Consider the following 17585-nt stretch of genomic DNA (forward strand, 5'->3'; position numbering starts at 1 on the left):
TGATGTGGTACCCCAGGGTTCAAAAGTGTTGTAAGCTCTCTGCTCTAGAGCTCACTGGTACATCTGAGATGTAGACAGAGAGCTAGAAACCTACTTTTACATGTACACAAAGTGCAGGGGTTTTGCCTCACTCCAAGAGAGGTTACTTGCCTAGAAGTAGAGGTTACTTCTACATCATGTCAGTCAAAATTTCTTGTGGAGCATTCAGTGACAACCTACACGCTGTCACTTCCTTCTACACTAGAAGACCTTAATTTTGACAAGGATTTCTCAGGGCTAAATACCAAACGTTAGAAGTCAAAAACTTGTTTCAAACAGCTTAGAGTATCTACACCACAAGACAAACGAGACATTACCTGTCCCATCCATGATCTCTGTGGTTGGGAGCACCTCATATGAGCAGGGTTCCACAGATGCTGGGACTGACTCCAATTCTGCTAGGGCTGGCAGGGACACCTGGCTGGAGCTCAGCCCAGATCCCAGAGGCTGTCCATTCTCCAAAGCTCCTTCTTCATTTGGTATGGAAAGTTCCCCATCTGTTCATAGTCGGAGGAAAGAAGAATGGCAAAAAAAGAGACATAAATAAAATGCAGACAGAATTTTAAATTAAAGCTATTTCCATTAGACTGTTTTCAAATGAGGAACCTGGACTGAGATCTTCTATATACACACGCACTGGGTTTATGTGGAAAGGTTTGGATAGCAGGGGGTATACATGGGTGACTTCTGTGAGTAGCTGCCAGAAGTTTCCCCCATGTCTGATGGAACCAGTTCCAAGCTGGACCCACTGCTGGCCAAGGCTGAGTCGATCAGTGATGGTGGTAGCACCTCTGGAGTAACATATAATTTAAGTCAAATATCTGTATTGATCTTTTGCTCTACCCTGGAATGGTCATTATGAACCGTGGTATAAGTTGGTTGATTCCTGACCATCCTTGACCCACACGGACATGCAGTCCCATCCAATGCCAAAAAAAAGTATCTGTTTTCCCTCTCTCTGTTGAATCTGGGAAGTCAGGAATGATAGTAGGCTGGAACTAAAGAATATTAATACATACTATATATAATATTTTAATATTAATAACAAGAATTATTAGCTTTCCCCATGCCAAATTTTATCCTACAAGGGACACAAGGAAAATCACAGGGATGTGATGTCCCTATTTTAAAATGTCCCTATTTTACATACAAATAACCACATTTTATATAAGGAAGAGAATAATTTTTATATTTGCCTGATGTAAGGTCTTGATACTGGGATATATCAGATTCCATTTAGAAAGCCTGTTTTTATAGTTACTAATAATATCTCCTCTATCTGAGCAAAATTTCTGTGACAGCAGCTGGCATTTTCTTTCCTATCAAATACCACTTCACATTAGAAATAATAAAGAGCAGAAGAAAGGATTCAGATTATTCTCTATAGTGTCAACCTGCAAGATTTTTATCTCTGAACTTGTTAAGCACAGCACTCTGGTACCTGGAGGCAATGACTACATGGACATCACAATTAGAGTTTTAGAAAGTAAAGTGTTCAGCCCCTGTGGTTACAAATGGAAGCCTGAAAATATAACTGAAATGTGACCTGTAAAACTAAAAAACAGCAGGCAAATATGCAGAACTTGATTTTACTAACCATTTAAATTACTTCTAAAAATGAAACTCAGGATATCAGAATATGATTTTAGATTTTTGGGCACCACAGATTAGCCATATTACCGCTCAATGCACTGAGTGGAGATGTACATCAGTCAAATGAGTGCACATTTTCCCCTCATAGGGCTAACAAATTACTTTGGAAAACAATACCGAAAAGATAAAAAAGTCTCATTTTGGTGCTAATATACAATTAACAAGTCTGAAAATACATTAGCTGATAACTATTCAGAATTATGTTTCTGCCATTTAAAGATTCTCTCCAGCAAGTGAAGATGGTTTCTTGTTTATTTTGGAATTTTCATAAATACCAAGGTCTTGACTTCCTTGGTTTTGTTGGAGGCTTTTTGGAGACCCAGAGAGCTATTATGGTAGTGCAGTCACATCATACTAGACTGAAACCTGACCCATGGCTTTTAGAGATCAACTGAGCAGGCTAAAAGGTGGCAACATGAATTAAATGTAAAGGCTTTGGCCAAGTGTTTGTAGCACAAGCTCCTTTCTAACTGCTGTGGCCATTCTATTCAATGCTATTTACTTCCCTAGGCAGCAAAAACAAAAACAAAAAAACCCAAACAATTCAGCCAGTATTTAAATTGAACATTTTTGACTTAGCTGTTTGGGTAGAAATGCTGTGTACTCTGTGACGGCTCTGTCTCCCTTTTATAAAGACACACACGTTTACACATTTTGGGATAAGGATTAATGTTCTCTCAGTTACTTGGTTTCATGAAAGAGTGTAACTGTTTCTTATGTAGAGCATCTGCTTCTTAAATGAAAGGCAGTGACCGTGTCCAGCAATATATTCATTAATTCAGTGCATTAATTCAGACTAAATTTGACTGTAACTATGAGAAAAGTATGCATGACAAACCCAGTAATGTTTGCTTTTTGGAGGGATGACTACACACTCTTCATGAAGTGAGATGCCTATTGTAATATGCTAAGCATCTTGAAATCCTACTGTCTTAAGTGTGCTATGTACTTCCCAAGGTATATTAGCACGATTTAAAAAAACAGCATTTGAATGACCCATAAAGACTTACAATTGCAAAAAAAGTAAAGTGTAAGATAAAATTTTGGCTTTTACCTTTTATCATAATACTAAAGCATGGAATCTTTCTGTACTGACAGCGTAACCTTTTTTAATCTTACATCTAAATATCTTTAATCTTGATTTAGAGTCTAAAGCTTATCCTTGGATTTGAATGAAATTGTCAGACATGGCACAGAATCATGACTGAAATATACACCCTAAATCAGGTATTGCTTAAAGAAGAGCTACCTGGAGAGTTGCTCAAGTACAGCCAACAGATCATAGATGCGTAAAAAATAATTCATAGAGGAGAGAGTATCTCAGTATGAATTAATCCTGCATCAGAGATATGCTTGACAACCAGATACAAAAGGCAAATTACTTATTATTTTCAAAGTATTAAAGCTATTCCAGTTGGCTGATAGACAAATGAAAAGAATCCTGGTAATGCAATTATTACAGATACAGGGATGAACTGATCTGTTTTCAGGATCTGGCTATGAGTTTAAAGTCAACTTTGCACAGTGATAACATATGTAGTATTTTGTTCTCGGACTTGCTAAATCCTTTGCCGTTTTCACAGTGTCTGGTGCTACTTAGTGGAAAATGACTAAGTCCACGAGCTTTAATAACATCAGCAGAGCATGAAACTGGATGGGTCCATGAGGGAGTAGCTTGACCTCTGCAGCAGGAGAACACATGAAGGGTGCTCTTTTCTTACTCGGGAGACTCTGCACACCTGAAGTCACCAAAGAAACAGGACCTCAGTGGAGACTTTCTTATGCAGAGGACTCTGCCCAGACACTTTGATTCACCTCAGCATGTGAAAACAACAGCATGGGACAAAGGCCCAGAGATACATAGATAATGTCTTCAAAATGTGTGGCTCCTAAGCATGGTTTGTACTCCTGAACACACTTGCATTTCCCACTCTCAGGTACTTCTAAAACATTGCCTGCTGTGAAGCAGCCCACAGTGCATCAGACTGACTGATAAAACCAGACCTATTGTGTTCCACTTTTGCAGCTCTGCCTACCCTCTCATTGTGTCTTTTACTCTGAACTACTTTGGACTACGCTTTGCATATCTGCAAAGTGCCATGCTCATGCATTCCTTCTACAGAAGACTGGCTATGGAAGTCAAAATAGACAAGGTGAAATCCTGGGTTAATTTTTGGATTGGGTAGTCTCCTTCAATATTTGTCTGCTCTCAAGTAGACTATCCAAGCAAGAAATTCTAGCTAACAAAGACTAGGAAGGCCAGAGTAAAATTCATTGTCATTCTCTGCCATGAACCCCAAGGGTGGGGAATGGAACATTGAATGTTCTTGCATGTGGTCAAGACCTTCCTCTGGAACTGTTTCCTAGCCTTGGTGGCTACCTTAGAACAGTAGCTGGGATCCTGCACAACTTCAGCGCCCAAGCGGACCCCTGATTTTGTGGGATCCCATGGAGTTTGAGACAGGCTACTTCCAGAGGAGTTCAAAACTTTTCAATTTCACTGCAGCACAACTGGCTCTCCAGTGGCTGCCATGCCTTCCTGCTGCTTTACCAAAGCCACTTCTTCAAGTTTGTCCTCACATACTGTCACAAAATCTGCTTTAGTGCATTAAGTGCAACATGTCCAAATCCTGTCAGGACTTAGGTTACCTGAAATTTAAGTCTAAATCCATCATTTTAATTAGATAGAGCATATTAAAAGACAAGACTATAAAAGATGAAGACTGCCCACGTTTCCTTGGAAAACCATTGCACCATTGCCTTTGGAGTAAGTAATTGCTGCACACTCATATTCAGAAACTTCTCACTACAGGCAATCTCATCTACATTCATAAAGAAGAAGAGGTATCAAAACACTACAAGTAGATTTAGTTCTTTGACCATCAGCATGAAACAGTGAGCAATTCTAATGACAGATGGTTTTGGGACGGTGACACCTTCACGTGGAAATCAAGGTCTGTACCTATGTGTAGGAGAGATAACAAAAATATGAGTTCTTCTAAATGTTGAGGTATGTTCTGTGATGCAGGCGGAAGAGGTGTTTTTAACCTCTCAGGACTATCTGCCCACAAATTATAAGAACAGCAGGAGCTTAATCAGATACTTCTTCAACTTACAATTTTCCAAAAGTACGGAGTATTTGAAAAAATTATAGCCTTTGCCTACATTTTCAGAATATTCAAGTCACAGAGCCCTGGAAATGGAAGATAACAGAAACTGATTCTGTCATGAGTTTGGCCCTTAGCAAGGAAAGAGCTCTCTGCAGTTCAGTCAGGAGCAGCTTCAGGTGACTAATTTAAGTGTGGGGGTCACTGAAATGTAACAGCATATCTTGTTTTCCAAATATAGCAGCTGGACTGCAGTGACTCTCCTATGTGTGACAACTGTGACTTACTGCACTCTGGTAATTTTTACCTGCTGGGTGACACAAAGTCCTCTGAAAAGCCAGCAAATCCTGAAGCAAACAGGTCAGAGCATCACTTTACACAGCAGGCAAACAAACCAGCTAATTATGTTTTTCTTCAATGCAGAAGATATGACAAAACCAACACTAAGCACAAGGCAAAAATTCTTGTTCTTGGGTCAGTCTGTCTGCACTGTTTCCTTTGATCGGTATGGGTTTTTAAAGGAAAAAAAAAAAGCTGAAATTACTCACAGGCCTGCTTTGCCTGCTTTGCCCACCTCTTAGGAAAGGGAGACAAAGAGATTTACACCTATTGTCTGTGCAAGATGCCTCTTGGCATGGAAGGTGCTACCAGAATCAAATAAAGCATACTGCTTGGAAATGCTGAAGATATGTTGTTTTCTTGAAGGATTAGAGGTTACCTAACTGGAATTACAAAGAAAATGTAACTTCCACTTAACGTTGTCAATGAAATAAATCCTTCATTAGAATTACTGTCAGTTTATTACACCACTGAAGGAAATTATGCTTTTGCCTCTACACATCTTGCCCTGCTCATATCCTTGTATCATCATAGCTGTTTGAGTACTGTTGCTATTCTTTTGTATTACCACTTTCTTCTCTGCCTTACTCTTTCTTTTCGTATCAGCTTTGTAAAGGTGAAAAATTACCATAAAGAGGATTTAATTTCTTTCTTTCAAATACCTACAGACAACTTAGAATCTGCTTCACAAGATGACACAGAAGTTTACAAACTACATCATTATTTGATCAATAGGAAAAAAACCTGTAGTGCTTTGGTAGCAGTAGAAGAGGAATCTCCCCAGGTTTCAACATGGAAGTGGAGTCAGACTTCACAGAAAAGATTTTTCCTAGGGAGGCCTTTAGGTTTATGGTTCAGAGGGCGGCTACATGTGTGATGTGAGGCAGGGATGAAGGAGGTCACACCTGGGACAGAGGTGTGACTGAAGGCTGCCTTCTGAGCTGGCTGCAGCACTGATTGCTTGGTGTGACGGGCTGGACCATGCCTCACTGGCCGAGGGTCTGATCTGAGTCACACTGAAAACGTGGACAGCACAAAGCAATAACAATAGGGCAAACCTATTGACAGGACTTGTTTTTACTTTCAAGTTGCATCTTGGATAGTTTATAAGCCAGCAGGTCATAGTGAGAGCACACTGCTACACATAACTGGTAGAAAATGTAAAATTTAATGATAAGCACATTTCTGCTGCTGTTTATTTTTAACTTAAAAAAATTAGCAGCCTGGGTTAGTAAATTTTTAAATTTCTAACAAGCTAGAGTAAAAAGCAGGTAACAGATTTAAATTCTCCTGAATTTATGAAGTCGGCTATAGTTCTAATATCTGTGAAAACCTCTAATTTCTATTGATTTCCATGAGATTTTGTACTGCTATTGTGAAAAACCTTTAGACTTTGAATTAATGAGGCTTTAAAGCATATGCATAAGGTCTATTGTGATTAAGAAGTAACTTTATTATGTCTTTATATAATTTGTTGAATTAATTTCCTTAGTAATTGACAAGGGAAGCAGCAAAACAAATAGAAGACACATTCAAATACTGACATGTATGTAACAGATGTCAACTATGTATCGTGTTGCCAGTGTAAAACAATGAGGTTTATAAAAACAATGGCATTTTGCATAAACAAGACATTAAAAACTCAACAAATTAATTATCCTGAACAAGGAATTATTACCTCCTATGAGCTGTTTCAAGGGAAAGTATATTGTTCTGTGCTCATCAGGATCCAAAACCTTTAAATGTTTCCCTTTTCCACAACAGTTAATCCCAAAGTGACTCAACCAGACAATGGCAACACACAGAGGCACGAACCCACGACATTTCTCCAAAGACTGGATGCTTTGCTCTTTTGCAGTCAGTGACTGCTGCCTATTGCTGTGATTTTTATTTCTATTGCATTACATTTCTGATTAGTTTTCATTTTTATTTGCTAAGTAACTACCACATGTATCCAACAGAGAGGGCCAGACCACGGCAAAGTCAAGAGAAGTGTTTAGAAATCTTATTTTGCATAGTCTTGCAACTCAGAGCTCTCTATTCCCGGTTTCTAGTGTTACAATTATGCAATGTCTGGCCATAAAGCTGTATGGGATGTCAAATTACTGTTGTGAAAAGAAGAACACTTACCTTTATCAAAAATTTCTTTCAGCACTCCTCGTTTTATAAGCTCCTCTCTGCTTTGCCTCATTGACATTTTTCTTTCCAAAGCTGTAAGCAAAGGATAAGGGTCAACATAAATAGAAAAGAAGAGAAATTACTGTTTTAAAAGGCTCTATGCCTTTTAAAGGCATTTTAAAAATGATCTTTCTCCTCTTCAAGTCAGTTTAGTTTAGCATCTTGAAATAAAGGCTACTGGCAGTCTAGAGAATCTGTCTGCTACTGTAGTGTGGCTGTTATTGACAGAAATGGTGGTAGACTGACTGATTTGAAGGCATGTCTGCATAGTCACTGCTTGATTTTGACACATAAGCCAAACATTTCTGTGGAGAATTAGGGACAGCAAAGGGAGAAAAAGGAAATTATTCCAGAAGCTGGAGAGGGAGAGGTAAGAAAGAAGGCAACACAAAGGCTAAAACCAAGGAAAGATGTGGCCACAGAACATGGCCACAGATTGTGTCCAGGCTGTGGAAGAGAATGAAAGCCAAGGCTTCTTTGCCACTTGTTCTAGTGAGAGCAGATTATGATGTTTGGGACAGTGCAAAAAAATGAGCTGTTTAATAGAGCCTTCTCTTCCCTGAAGGAGTGTTTTCCCCTAAAGAGATGTAAAGGAGGGAAACTCCAAGAGAGCCACTGCAATTTACACCAGATCTGAACAGCTCAAGTTCTGTATTGGCTGCTTGGAAACCACGGTCACTGAGGCAGCAAAACAACAGATAGAAAATACATGTTTCTTTAGTGCAGTAGTAATTAAAACAATGTCCAATTAACCAAAACATCACAAAGGACACACACACAGGCAAAGAGCTGAAAGCCAGCAAGCCAGGGCCTCAAGAAGTGATGTGAAGGAGTGGCTGCGACTGAACCCGCTCTGCGACAAACAAGCCTGTGCCTGCCAAAAAAGAGGCACCGTCAAGGGCAAATGGCTTCTGCCATATGCTCCTCTATCAGACCCAGCACTGATGCAAACACACACAAATGAACTGGGACTTAGCAGCCTCAGCCAGCCCAAGGCAGATTTAAAGCAAAAGAGGTTTGGAAACCCCCTCTTCTCTCCTGAAAAATGGAAGGTGCAACCTTTCTTGGTATTGCTGTGTGTTGACTGTTCCCACAGGGACCCATATATCTGGTGAATATGCTATCCTTATACTGGCACACCGTGCTTATTGCAAATTATTTGCTGCCAGATACTTAGGGCTAATATGAACAGCACTGCTTCACTTTTCTCCATAGGATAAATACAGGCTTCGCTGTTTTTAAAATCAGTTTTGAGCACGTATTCTTCGGGACAAAGATGACCAATATGTACAGTCAGAAGCTAGTTAAAAACCCTGGTCTCCCCAGGTAGACACGCACTCTCTGAACTTCAGCGTGGATGAGAATTAAAGGCAGGTCCCTTTGCTGAAGCACAAGACCCCATACCCATTAACCAGCCACATGGTGCAGTTTGATTTTGGAGGTTGTTAACCTAACAGCCATAGCATTTTCTAGAGTGCTTTACACCCATTTGAAGAAGCACTTTAGGCACCTCAACTGACTTGCAATGAAACACCGATTTCTAAGTTTTTAATATGCTTTTGATAAAGAAAGGCTCAACTATAAAACTCTGGAGTCACACTGCAGACTGCTCTCCAAGCTGCCTTTTCCCTGTGCTGAAAGGGTCTTGTTCTGGTGCAGCATTTAAAGTTTTTTTCTCTTCCTCCTTAAGAATAGCTGCTCTCAGACCTTCCAAGAGGAGCCAGAACAAGTTGCAACTAATTCTGGAGCTTTCTCCCACAAAAGAAATTGTTAAAACTCTGACTGAGCTTAAAGAGCAATTTGGTGGCACCCAGCACCTTTTCCAATAGGTCACAAAAAGTGTAATTTTCTGTTAGAATAAGCAGCAAACTGAACTTGCTCTTCAATGGGAAACCAAGCTGGGTGAATCAGCAGCAAAGGAGTAGTTTCTGCATTTAGACAGCAGCGCTGCACACAGAACAAAGACACAGGCAAATTCTATTTCTGTACTCTATCTGACCACAGATAGCTAAGTAACAGATCCACATTTTGCACACAAATTCACTGGCATCCATCTGGGTGCCCTGTCTCATCCTCCTGCCCAGTCAACAGCTGGTTACGCAAGGTAGCAGCATCACTACCGACTTCATGGCTAGGAGGTCTCACCTCATTATCAATGTCCTGGTAAGAAACACAGTCATTTCACAGACTTAGAATTAAGGCTTTTGGGGAATCAGGCGCTAAAACGGGCTATCAGGACATTTAGAAGAAGTGCAGGAGCATCTCTTCCAAACCAATTGCTGAAGAAGACCCTCCAGTAGTGACCAAGACTTTTCAAAGCAGTGGACTATTTTTGCAGTTGCAGAATTTCAAAGATAGAACATATATATTTCAAAGACTGTATATATATAAATTTCTCAGATATCCCTATTGTAATCTGCTTGTGTTCAAGAATGAAAAAACCCACAACCCTCGAGCTGAAGCTCAGACAAAAACAATTTTTTTCAGTTTCTAAATCCTTTCTAAGTAGGTACAGGACTTATAGTATTAATTATTTTCCCACTAAGCCAGTTTAATTAATAAGATATTTAGAGGAAGGGCATGCTGGGCTAAGAGCAGCACTGAATGATAACAGATGTTATGCTAAAACTGTGGAACACGCTGCCTTTCTTCAATACAAATCTTCCTCCCAAACAAGTGTCATACATTTAAGTGCATAACCTGCTATGCTACTGCTGATCAGATGGGAAAAAAATATAAGCATTTAGATGCAGAACTCATTAGGGTCTAACACTCTGAACAATGAAATGCTTTATTTGGTCTGGATTTCTCTGGCTAAGATTGCCAGTTCTTTTATGAAGGATTTTCTTTTCAAGCAGAAAGCTGGTACAAAATAAATTCATTCACTCTCCACTGAGAAGGAATCCGTTCACAGCAGAGGATAAATGTAAACCTTTGAATTAATCCTTGATTCATGAGAACCGTGTAAATTCTGTGATGGGAAAAAATGAATTATAATTAATTTTTAAGAAAAGATGTATTACTTCATTAGTGATTTTCCTTGGTGATTAACCTCATTTTTTTTCATTTGTACAACCTTACAGGAGATTAGAAATAAGCATTAAGCCCTCTTTATGGGATCTACTTATGCCAGAAACTAGTTACTGTAACAAATTCATCCACTCTACAAGAAACTCTCAGTTACTAGTTTACAGAAATGAGCCTATGTGTACTTTATGGTAGAAACGTACAGATTTTGCCAGTGTGCTCTGCAGTACGCTGTTTCTTTTATGCTTTGATGAAGAAACAGTGGGAAATGTTTTTATTAATGTTTCTGAGCTGGTATTTTTGAACTTGTCCCTCAGGAGCAGCCCCCCTCTGCTGTTCAAGCAGAGTTTTTCTCTGTGGCAGACCCATTAAGATCAGTAAAGCCTTGACAGGGTCAGGAGAAGTTCCTGCCCCTCCATTCTGCAAATCAAACAGAGTTTTGTCTTTATCCCTTTAACAGGCTGCTGTGCTGTGTGATGGCAGTGGTTGTGGGCAGCTCCTCCAGCTGAGAAGACGAAGCTCCGTGCTGCCTCTGAGCCAAGCGCTTCTGCAGCTCCATTAACCAGCCAAAGCGGCATTTGTGCCATCACTACACACAGCCTTCCCATCCTCCCATCCTTCCCTCAAAGGCTAAAACATCTCAGATGAGCTATTCCAACCTGCGTCTATAAGAGGCAATAATAACTTAATAATAAATATTATTATACATGATAATAATAAAATGTCCTCCTTTGCAGCAGTTGTCATGTTGCTGCTTAACCAAAGGGTGTACTAAATAAACAAGTCCTACCCTTTTCATTTGACAACTGAAACTAAATCCCAGTCTGTGCTGGCCAGTTGGATTTTAACCTTGCTTTTTTCTGATGTTGTCCTTGGCTTTCGTTTTAAAAAGCACTGGGGGATGCTTTGCATGAATTCTTCCTTTCAAAGGCCACTATAATTTTAATGATGATATTAGAAAGCAAAGGTTGTTATAGGATGAAGCTGAGAGCAGAAGCTTTCTGGTGCATCAATTATAGGAATCTGCTTTGCTAATAGTTCAGATCTGAATAATTAGAAACAAGCAAACCAATTGCTTTGTACAATGTTTAGATAAACAACCATCACAGTTTTCTTTAGATTTATAAGGAAGAAAAGATTTTCAAATGTGATGGATTATGTATTAAAAATGTTACAGCATCTTGAAATTTTCCCAACTATGTAGACTTTCTAGGCAATCAAATGAAGTAGGATTCAGCTGATACAAATTTTTATAGTGTGGGCTTCTGCCTCTGACTTGGTCTCCTCATAATACAGTCTTGCGCATGATTAACCTCAGACTAATGTAAGAATCTAAACAAGATTGAGCTGCACCTTGGAAGTGCCTGTTAGGCTTCACTGACTGTAAAGGAAGCTAAGGGTGAGTAGGTGAGATAAAGATGCATAAAAATAGGGCTGAATATACTCCTGAAATCAAAATTGACTGAAGAGAGTAGTTTTAAGAAAGAAACGCTGCTATAGATGCAATTCTTAGACATCACTGAGGAAAATGTAGATGTATCAGCTCACTGAGAGCTCCATTAATTTTGGGATTGTTTTAATAGCTGCGGCATGACACTCAGCACTGCTGCTGTGAGCTTGGGGTATGACCAATACCAAAACATCGCTTGGTTGAAAAAAACTGTATTGCTTTGCTCATTGCTAAATAGGAATTCTCCTTGGCTTCAAACATGCATAGGTCTCTTGAAGTCTGAGGAAAGTAAAAATATTCCAACAGGTTTCTGAATCTTTGACATTTAAAGTTCCTTACAGAAGTTTTGAGCATCTCTTATGTCAGCCTAAGTTTTCCTGCAACAGTACCAACTACAAAAGCTAATTTCGACAGATTACTACCTAGAAAAGATTGGGAGCCTCTTTTTGTCTGTGTGTCTGCCCATGACATTCCTTGTTGCGACTGTAGCCTAGCACTCCCATTCTATGGAATAAGTGAACATTTGAAGGAGAAAAATAGGCTGGTATAAAAGGTTAAGCTTGATTTTGAAAAGTGTAGAGAAGTACCTCCCTAAATCAGCTGACCAAATAAACCCCTTTCAGTATGTGAATCACTTGGAAAACTTCTGTGGCATGTGCTATAAGACAAACTAATAACACAGAAAAACCCCACAGCATTGTTGATGCACTAAAGAATAACTCAAAACACTCTTCAAGCAAACCTGGATCATCATTGCAGAAGTGGAAAAGTGAGGTACAGACAAGCTGCAGCAACTTGGCATGTCACCTGCCACATCAGTAGCAAAGCATTAACAGCACCTGTTCTGTGACCATGGGCCAACACTCTAGGCTAGGAAATGACCCTTCTAGACTTAAAATTTGCTACTGTAATCCAGGCAAATAAAATAACAGGAAAAAGAGGCAAAAAATAAAATTAACATTCCCCCCCCCCAATTTTATTTTATTTCATTTTTCCAGTCTTGCAACTACAACTGGACTTATTTTAGATTGTGACTATGTAAAAGCATAGAGAAGAATATGTCAAGGCATCTTGCCTCCACTCCAATTCAGACTAGCTCAAGACAATGGTCCATTTCCAGTTAGAAGCACTAGACTGGGAACATGATAAATCTCCATTTGTGACAGGTAAGCCTTTGAAATGACACAGTAAAAATATACACATTCCTTTGAGAGCACAGGATCAAATCTGAAATTCCTGGTAACTCACTGGAAGAGTTTAGGAGGTGAAACAGTTGGCACACCAGGTAACTACAGATAAAAAATTCAATCTTCTCTTCCTTACTGATACAGACAGAAAGTAAAACTGGGGAAGAAGTGAAAGCAGCCTTAAGAGAACTCTAGACTTGTACTGACCATTACTACATGGAAACTGCCAGAGGACAGACTTGAGAGGAAAGTGGACGCAAAGTCAAATCTGCAAATGCAGAATTGCAGAAGCTAATCAAAATACTGCAAACCACATTAAGTGAGATCCAATACAGTAACACAACTCAGAAATAGAGCATACAACCAGAAATCCAGCAAGCACAAGGAAAGGCAGAGAAATTATATCTGAACAACTCTTCCATGACAGTTCTTAATTCTTTCTGAACCAAAGAATTTGGAAACCTAAGCCAAGAACAGATGGACTGTATTTTTTTCATACAGAAGTACTGAAAAAAATCATTCAAAGAAGGTGTCTTCCTAGGGAAAGAACTCCACTTCAACTTAGATCCAAAGAAACCCAACATAACGGATTTCACAGGCCAAGCTCAGCAAGCCTGGCAGAAGATGAATGCATGAAAACAGGAGATAAAACAAGAAATCTTGACAAACATAACAAAAGCTGTGTGTTTGGAAAAAAAACCTCAAACCCTAAGAAAGTAGATTTGAAAGAAAATAACATTGTAGACACCTTAAGAAAAATGCTACCACCCTCAGCTGCCTAGCTAATAAAGAGCAAAACAGAACTCCACTGTGTCAGCAAACTGTGATAATCTATCAAAAGGATTTTTGAAAGACTCACATTTTTATACCTTTTACACATAATTGCTTTTCTAGTCACACTTGAGAAGTTAGGGAGAAATTCAGAAAGCAGATCAGCATATTGAAAAAATGAAGAAAATACATTTCTTGTGTTCTTCCATCTGAATTGCCACACAGTGTTTTCATGAGTTCCTAGGTAGTACTAGGTCAAGAACTGGAAAGCTGAGCCAGCAACAGGTATTGCTTTCCACAGTTTAATGAAAAAGGAGATTCTGCATTTTAATTAAAGAAATTTGCAACAAGGTAACATGGCACATCTTAATGTACACCTGCTCTGCAAATATAGTGTGAGTGCAGAGAGGAAAGCCATAGCCTGGCACTCAAAGACTTCTTAATTTAGGCATTAAAAACAGCAGTGAGGGGGTGGTACTGACTTATTAGAAGACTTTCATCCAAGCAAGAAACCTGGCAGGCCAGAACAGCCCCTGCTTATGTCCATATTGCTACCAGCACCCTATGTAGCTATAGCTGTGCTAAAGCTAAATTGACCATAGTGATTACCACCACAGTTCTTACTGCAATAAGGTTATCTCCTAAGAACCAGCTCATGCAATCCTTATGGTAGGAGATCCATTTACATTTTCACAAATGATGGTTTCTCCAACAGGCTTCCATGTAACAACAGAGGTTGTAGTATCAAAGAAAAGCTAAGAATATGGGTTCTACATGTCAAGCCTTTGCAACTGGACAAGATGAGTGATGCCATCTGAAAAAAGTACATGGCAACATCAGAAGTAGTTGTACATCCCAAGGAATGGCTGCTTTTTACAACTGACAACTTGCTTTAGGTACCTCGCAGACACAGATTTCTGTACGTACAGAAAAACCTGTGCTAAAAGTAAGTGGGTGAAGAGCTGAGTGAGATGTCTGCAAGGTGTTTCCTTTACCCTGAGAAGGTGTTTCTGAAAATGATGATACAGCAGAAATACCTATTGGCAATACTGCAATATTCTGGAGCATAATAGTTCAAGGGACCTTCCTCAAAGCAAAAAACACAGTGGACATTGCTTTGATAAGATAACGACTCCTGTGACTCTCTGGAGAGTTCTCTCCATGACAGAGCTTACACATGGCATATAACTACCCGGGTAAGCTGCCACTTTTGGATTTGCTCCTCATCAGACAACACTTCCAGATGGCAAAATACAGAGCACAGTTTACATAAAGAAGTCTAGCAGATGTCAGGAAACTGGATTTTCCAGAGTAATTTTTAAAGGTGAAGGAGTCAGCTTTTCTGGGATGGAAAAATGGGAAAAAATTTAGAGATAAAAACAAAAAAGTGGCAGGCTGATGATAAGAAGGCAGAAAGACTGCTTGGACAGACCACCCGGAGATGACAACCAAGCTACGGGCCAGTATTTGGTCCCCTCATCTGCCAGCTGGTAGGATCTTCTTGCTGACAGAAGAGAGACCTGTACTTGGTAAGATAAGCAGCACAACTCTCTATAGCAACAGCCAACATCTGTGTAGTTTTACAGCTTGAGTTCCCCTTACAGCTGTAACTTTACAAGCATATATTGCCTGGTATCCACTGCCAGACAGATGTGTAAATCCAGTGTTTTACTCCCTAACAACATCCTATTTTGGCTATAATGAAAAAGCCTGCTCTGCTGGATGCTCCTATTTCACCAGAAAGGGATTTGAGATAATTTAAAATATATTCACACATGACTCAAACATTGTTGAAGTAAATTACAGTTTTCCACTTACACTGGAATAATTAGTACACCGTAGCCTCCCAAACTGACATGCAAAATAGATGGGGACTTGTTTATCTGCATCCACATGTACCCCTACTAAAAATAAATACAAAGCACATCTTGTGACTAAGAAATACCTACTTAAATCTGAAGTTGGCTTAGCACTGTTTTGAGAGAAATGCTATGAATATTTCATGTACTTCTCAGAAACCATCACTACTGTTGTACACCCAGAAAATCTTGACTAAGCACACACAAATTAAAAATGCATTTGTTATTGAAATGAACCCGCATCAACCCTTCAACACAGACCTCTGTTAGGAGCCAAACAGGAAATCATTCATTTAATGCTTGATTATAGGAATGACTGAATCACAAAGCAACAAACACTTCCTCCAAAATAAGAAGATTCTTGAATTGCAGCTGTCACACCATCCAGCAATTATATTTGGATTATATTTCCAGCTTGTGCAATGGCACTAGCTGGCTGGTACATAATGCTGAAAAAGCCCCAAAGTGTCTTTAACGCCAGCGTCTTATGTCCCAAAATAGTGCAGTCTGCTTTCTGGCTTGGTAGCTGATAGCAGTTCAAGTGACAGTAAAGGCCCACCATGCAATTTCAGCATGTTTCACACATTCAGAGTCTTGGTCTGACTTTTTTTTGCTTCTTTGGGGTAAAAAGATAACATTCCCAGATGGAGAGAAACTTTCCATTATACATGGCAGTCCTCTGGAAACAACAGACTGAAAAGAGACCAGTAACATGAATGCAGAACAGCTTCATGAGAATTTGGCATGCACCATCCTGCTTTTAATATGAATTATTCCATTATTTTAATAGGAGATATTTTTTAAAAGGCCACCAATGATGAAATTGTTTTATGCTCCTCTCCAGAAAATGTTGACGTTATCTGAGAAAATAAGGCATTTTTCCATCTTATCTTACCTTAATGCTTTTTGTGTGTGTGTACAAAAACATAGTTCTGATGCTTGTCTGGGATGGGGAGACAGAGATGAAGATACAAAACATGTTTAGACGGTAACAGTTTCGAACTGAAGTACTGATATGAGAAGCAAATTTCAAAAATAATAGGCAAGAAGGACAGTGAAGTGAAGGAGATATTATTAATACTCTGGACATTTCTTACAGTGAAATCATGTTATAAATGTAGATAATATTGTCAGTCTCATATCTTAGTATTCCAGTGTAAGTGTCCCTGCTTTCCAGAACCTAATATTTTAACCTAATTAGTTTTTTTTGTTCATTGTGTAGAAAACCAAACAGAAAATTGGTAGAATTATAGATGATCTAAGGTTAAAAGCAATGGTACTGAAGGATAAAGGCCATGGTAAACAAGCTAAATATTTTTCACAGCAGTGCTAATCCTGAAGAGCTTCAGCAGAATTGCAAAGTGAAACTCTTCTTTGCAAGGAGCTGTGGAAGTCCTTCTAAATGAAGTGTCACTTGGAGAACTTTTAAAAGAAATCAATAAAATGGAGAGCAGCAAACTGCCAAGACCAGACAGTTTTCTTCCTTCAAATCAAATATGAACAGACTAAGTGTGATATGTAATCTAGATAAGACAGAAAAGTGGGAGATGGCAAATAGAAGGTTGTTATTCTCTAGAGTCTGAAAGTCATCTGGGAATTACAGACCAGTAAGCCTTGTTCCCATCCACCAGTCTAGGAACACTTATATAGAATAAAGGTAGAAATTGGAGACCTAGAACAGAAGGGAGATGACAGAAGAATCATCCTGGGTTTGAAGTCAATGAATGAAGATGCTTGTTCCAAGTTGGCCTCTTCAAAGTTCCAAAACTTCTATGTTAAGGTCACTGGAATAATTAAAATTGCATTAGATAATTAGATGTGATTATCCTCTAGTGGAATAATGACATGTAGAAATCAAAAAGGAATGCCCCATACATAAACAGAGGGATGTAGCACTACCTGCTGTCTTCTTCACAAAAACACAGTTAAGAAAGACTGACCACAGGGAGATGACAAAATTTGCTGACTGCAGTCA

The 17585-nt window shown here is 39.2% G+C and overlaps 1 protein-coding gene across 9 annotated transcripts in view; it reads right to left on the bottom strand.

The window, feature by feature from the left end:
* Positions 1 to 17585, bottom strand: part of PHACTR1 (phosphatase and actin regulator 1) — a 303315-nt gene that overhangs the window by 68646 nt on the left and 217084 nt on the right. For all 9 annotated transcript variants that reach the window (XM_038128281.1, XM_038128279.1, XM_038128287.1 and 6 more), the window contains 2 exons: positions 7269 to 7349; positions 357 to 536 (listed from right to left, as the gene is read on the bottom strand). In XM_038128281.1, coding sequence (XP_037984209.1) covers positions 357 to 536; positions 7269 to 7349 — 261 coding nt within the window. The remainder of the gene's footprint in view (positions 1 to 356; positions 537 to 7268; positions 7350 to 17585) is intronic.

This window comes from Motacilla alba, chromosome 2 (genome assembly GCF_015832195.1).
Source record: "Motacilla alba alba isolate MOTALB_02 chromosome 2, Motacilla_alba_V1.0_pri, whole genome shotgun sequence".
Taxonomy (NCBI): Eukaryota; Metazoa; Chordata; class Aves; order Passeriformes; family Motacillidae; genus Motacilla; species Motacilla alba.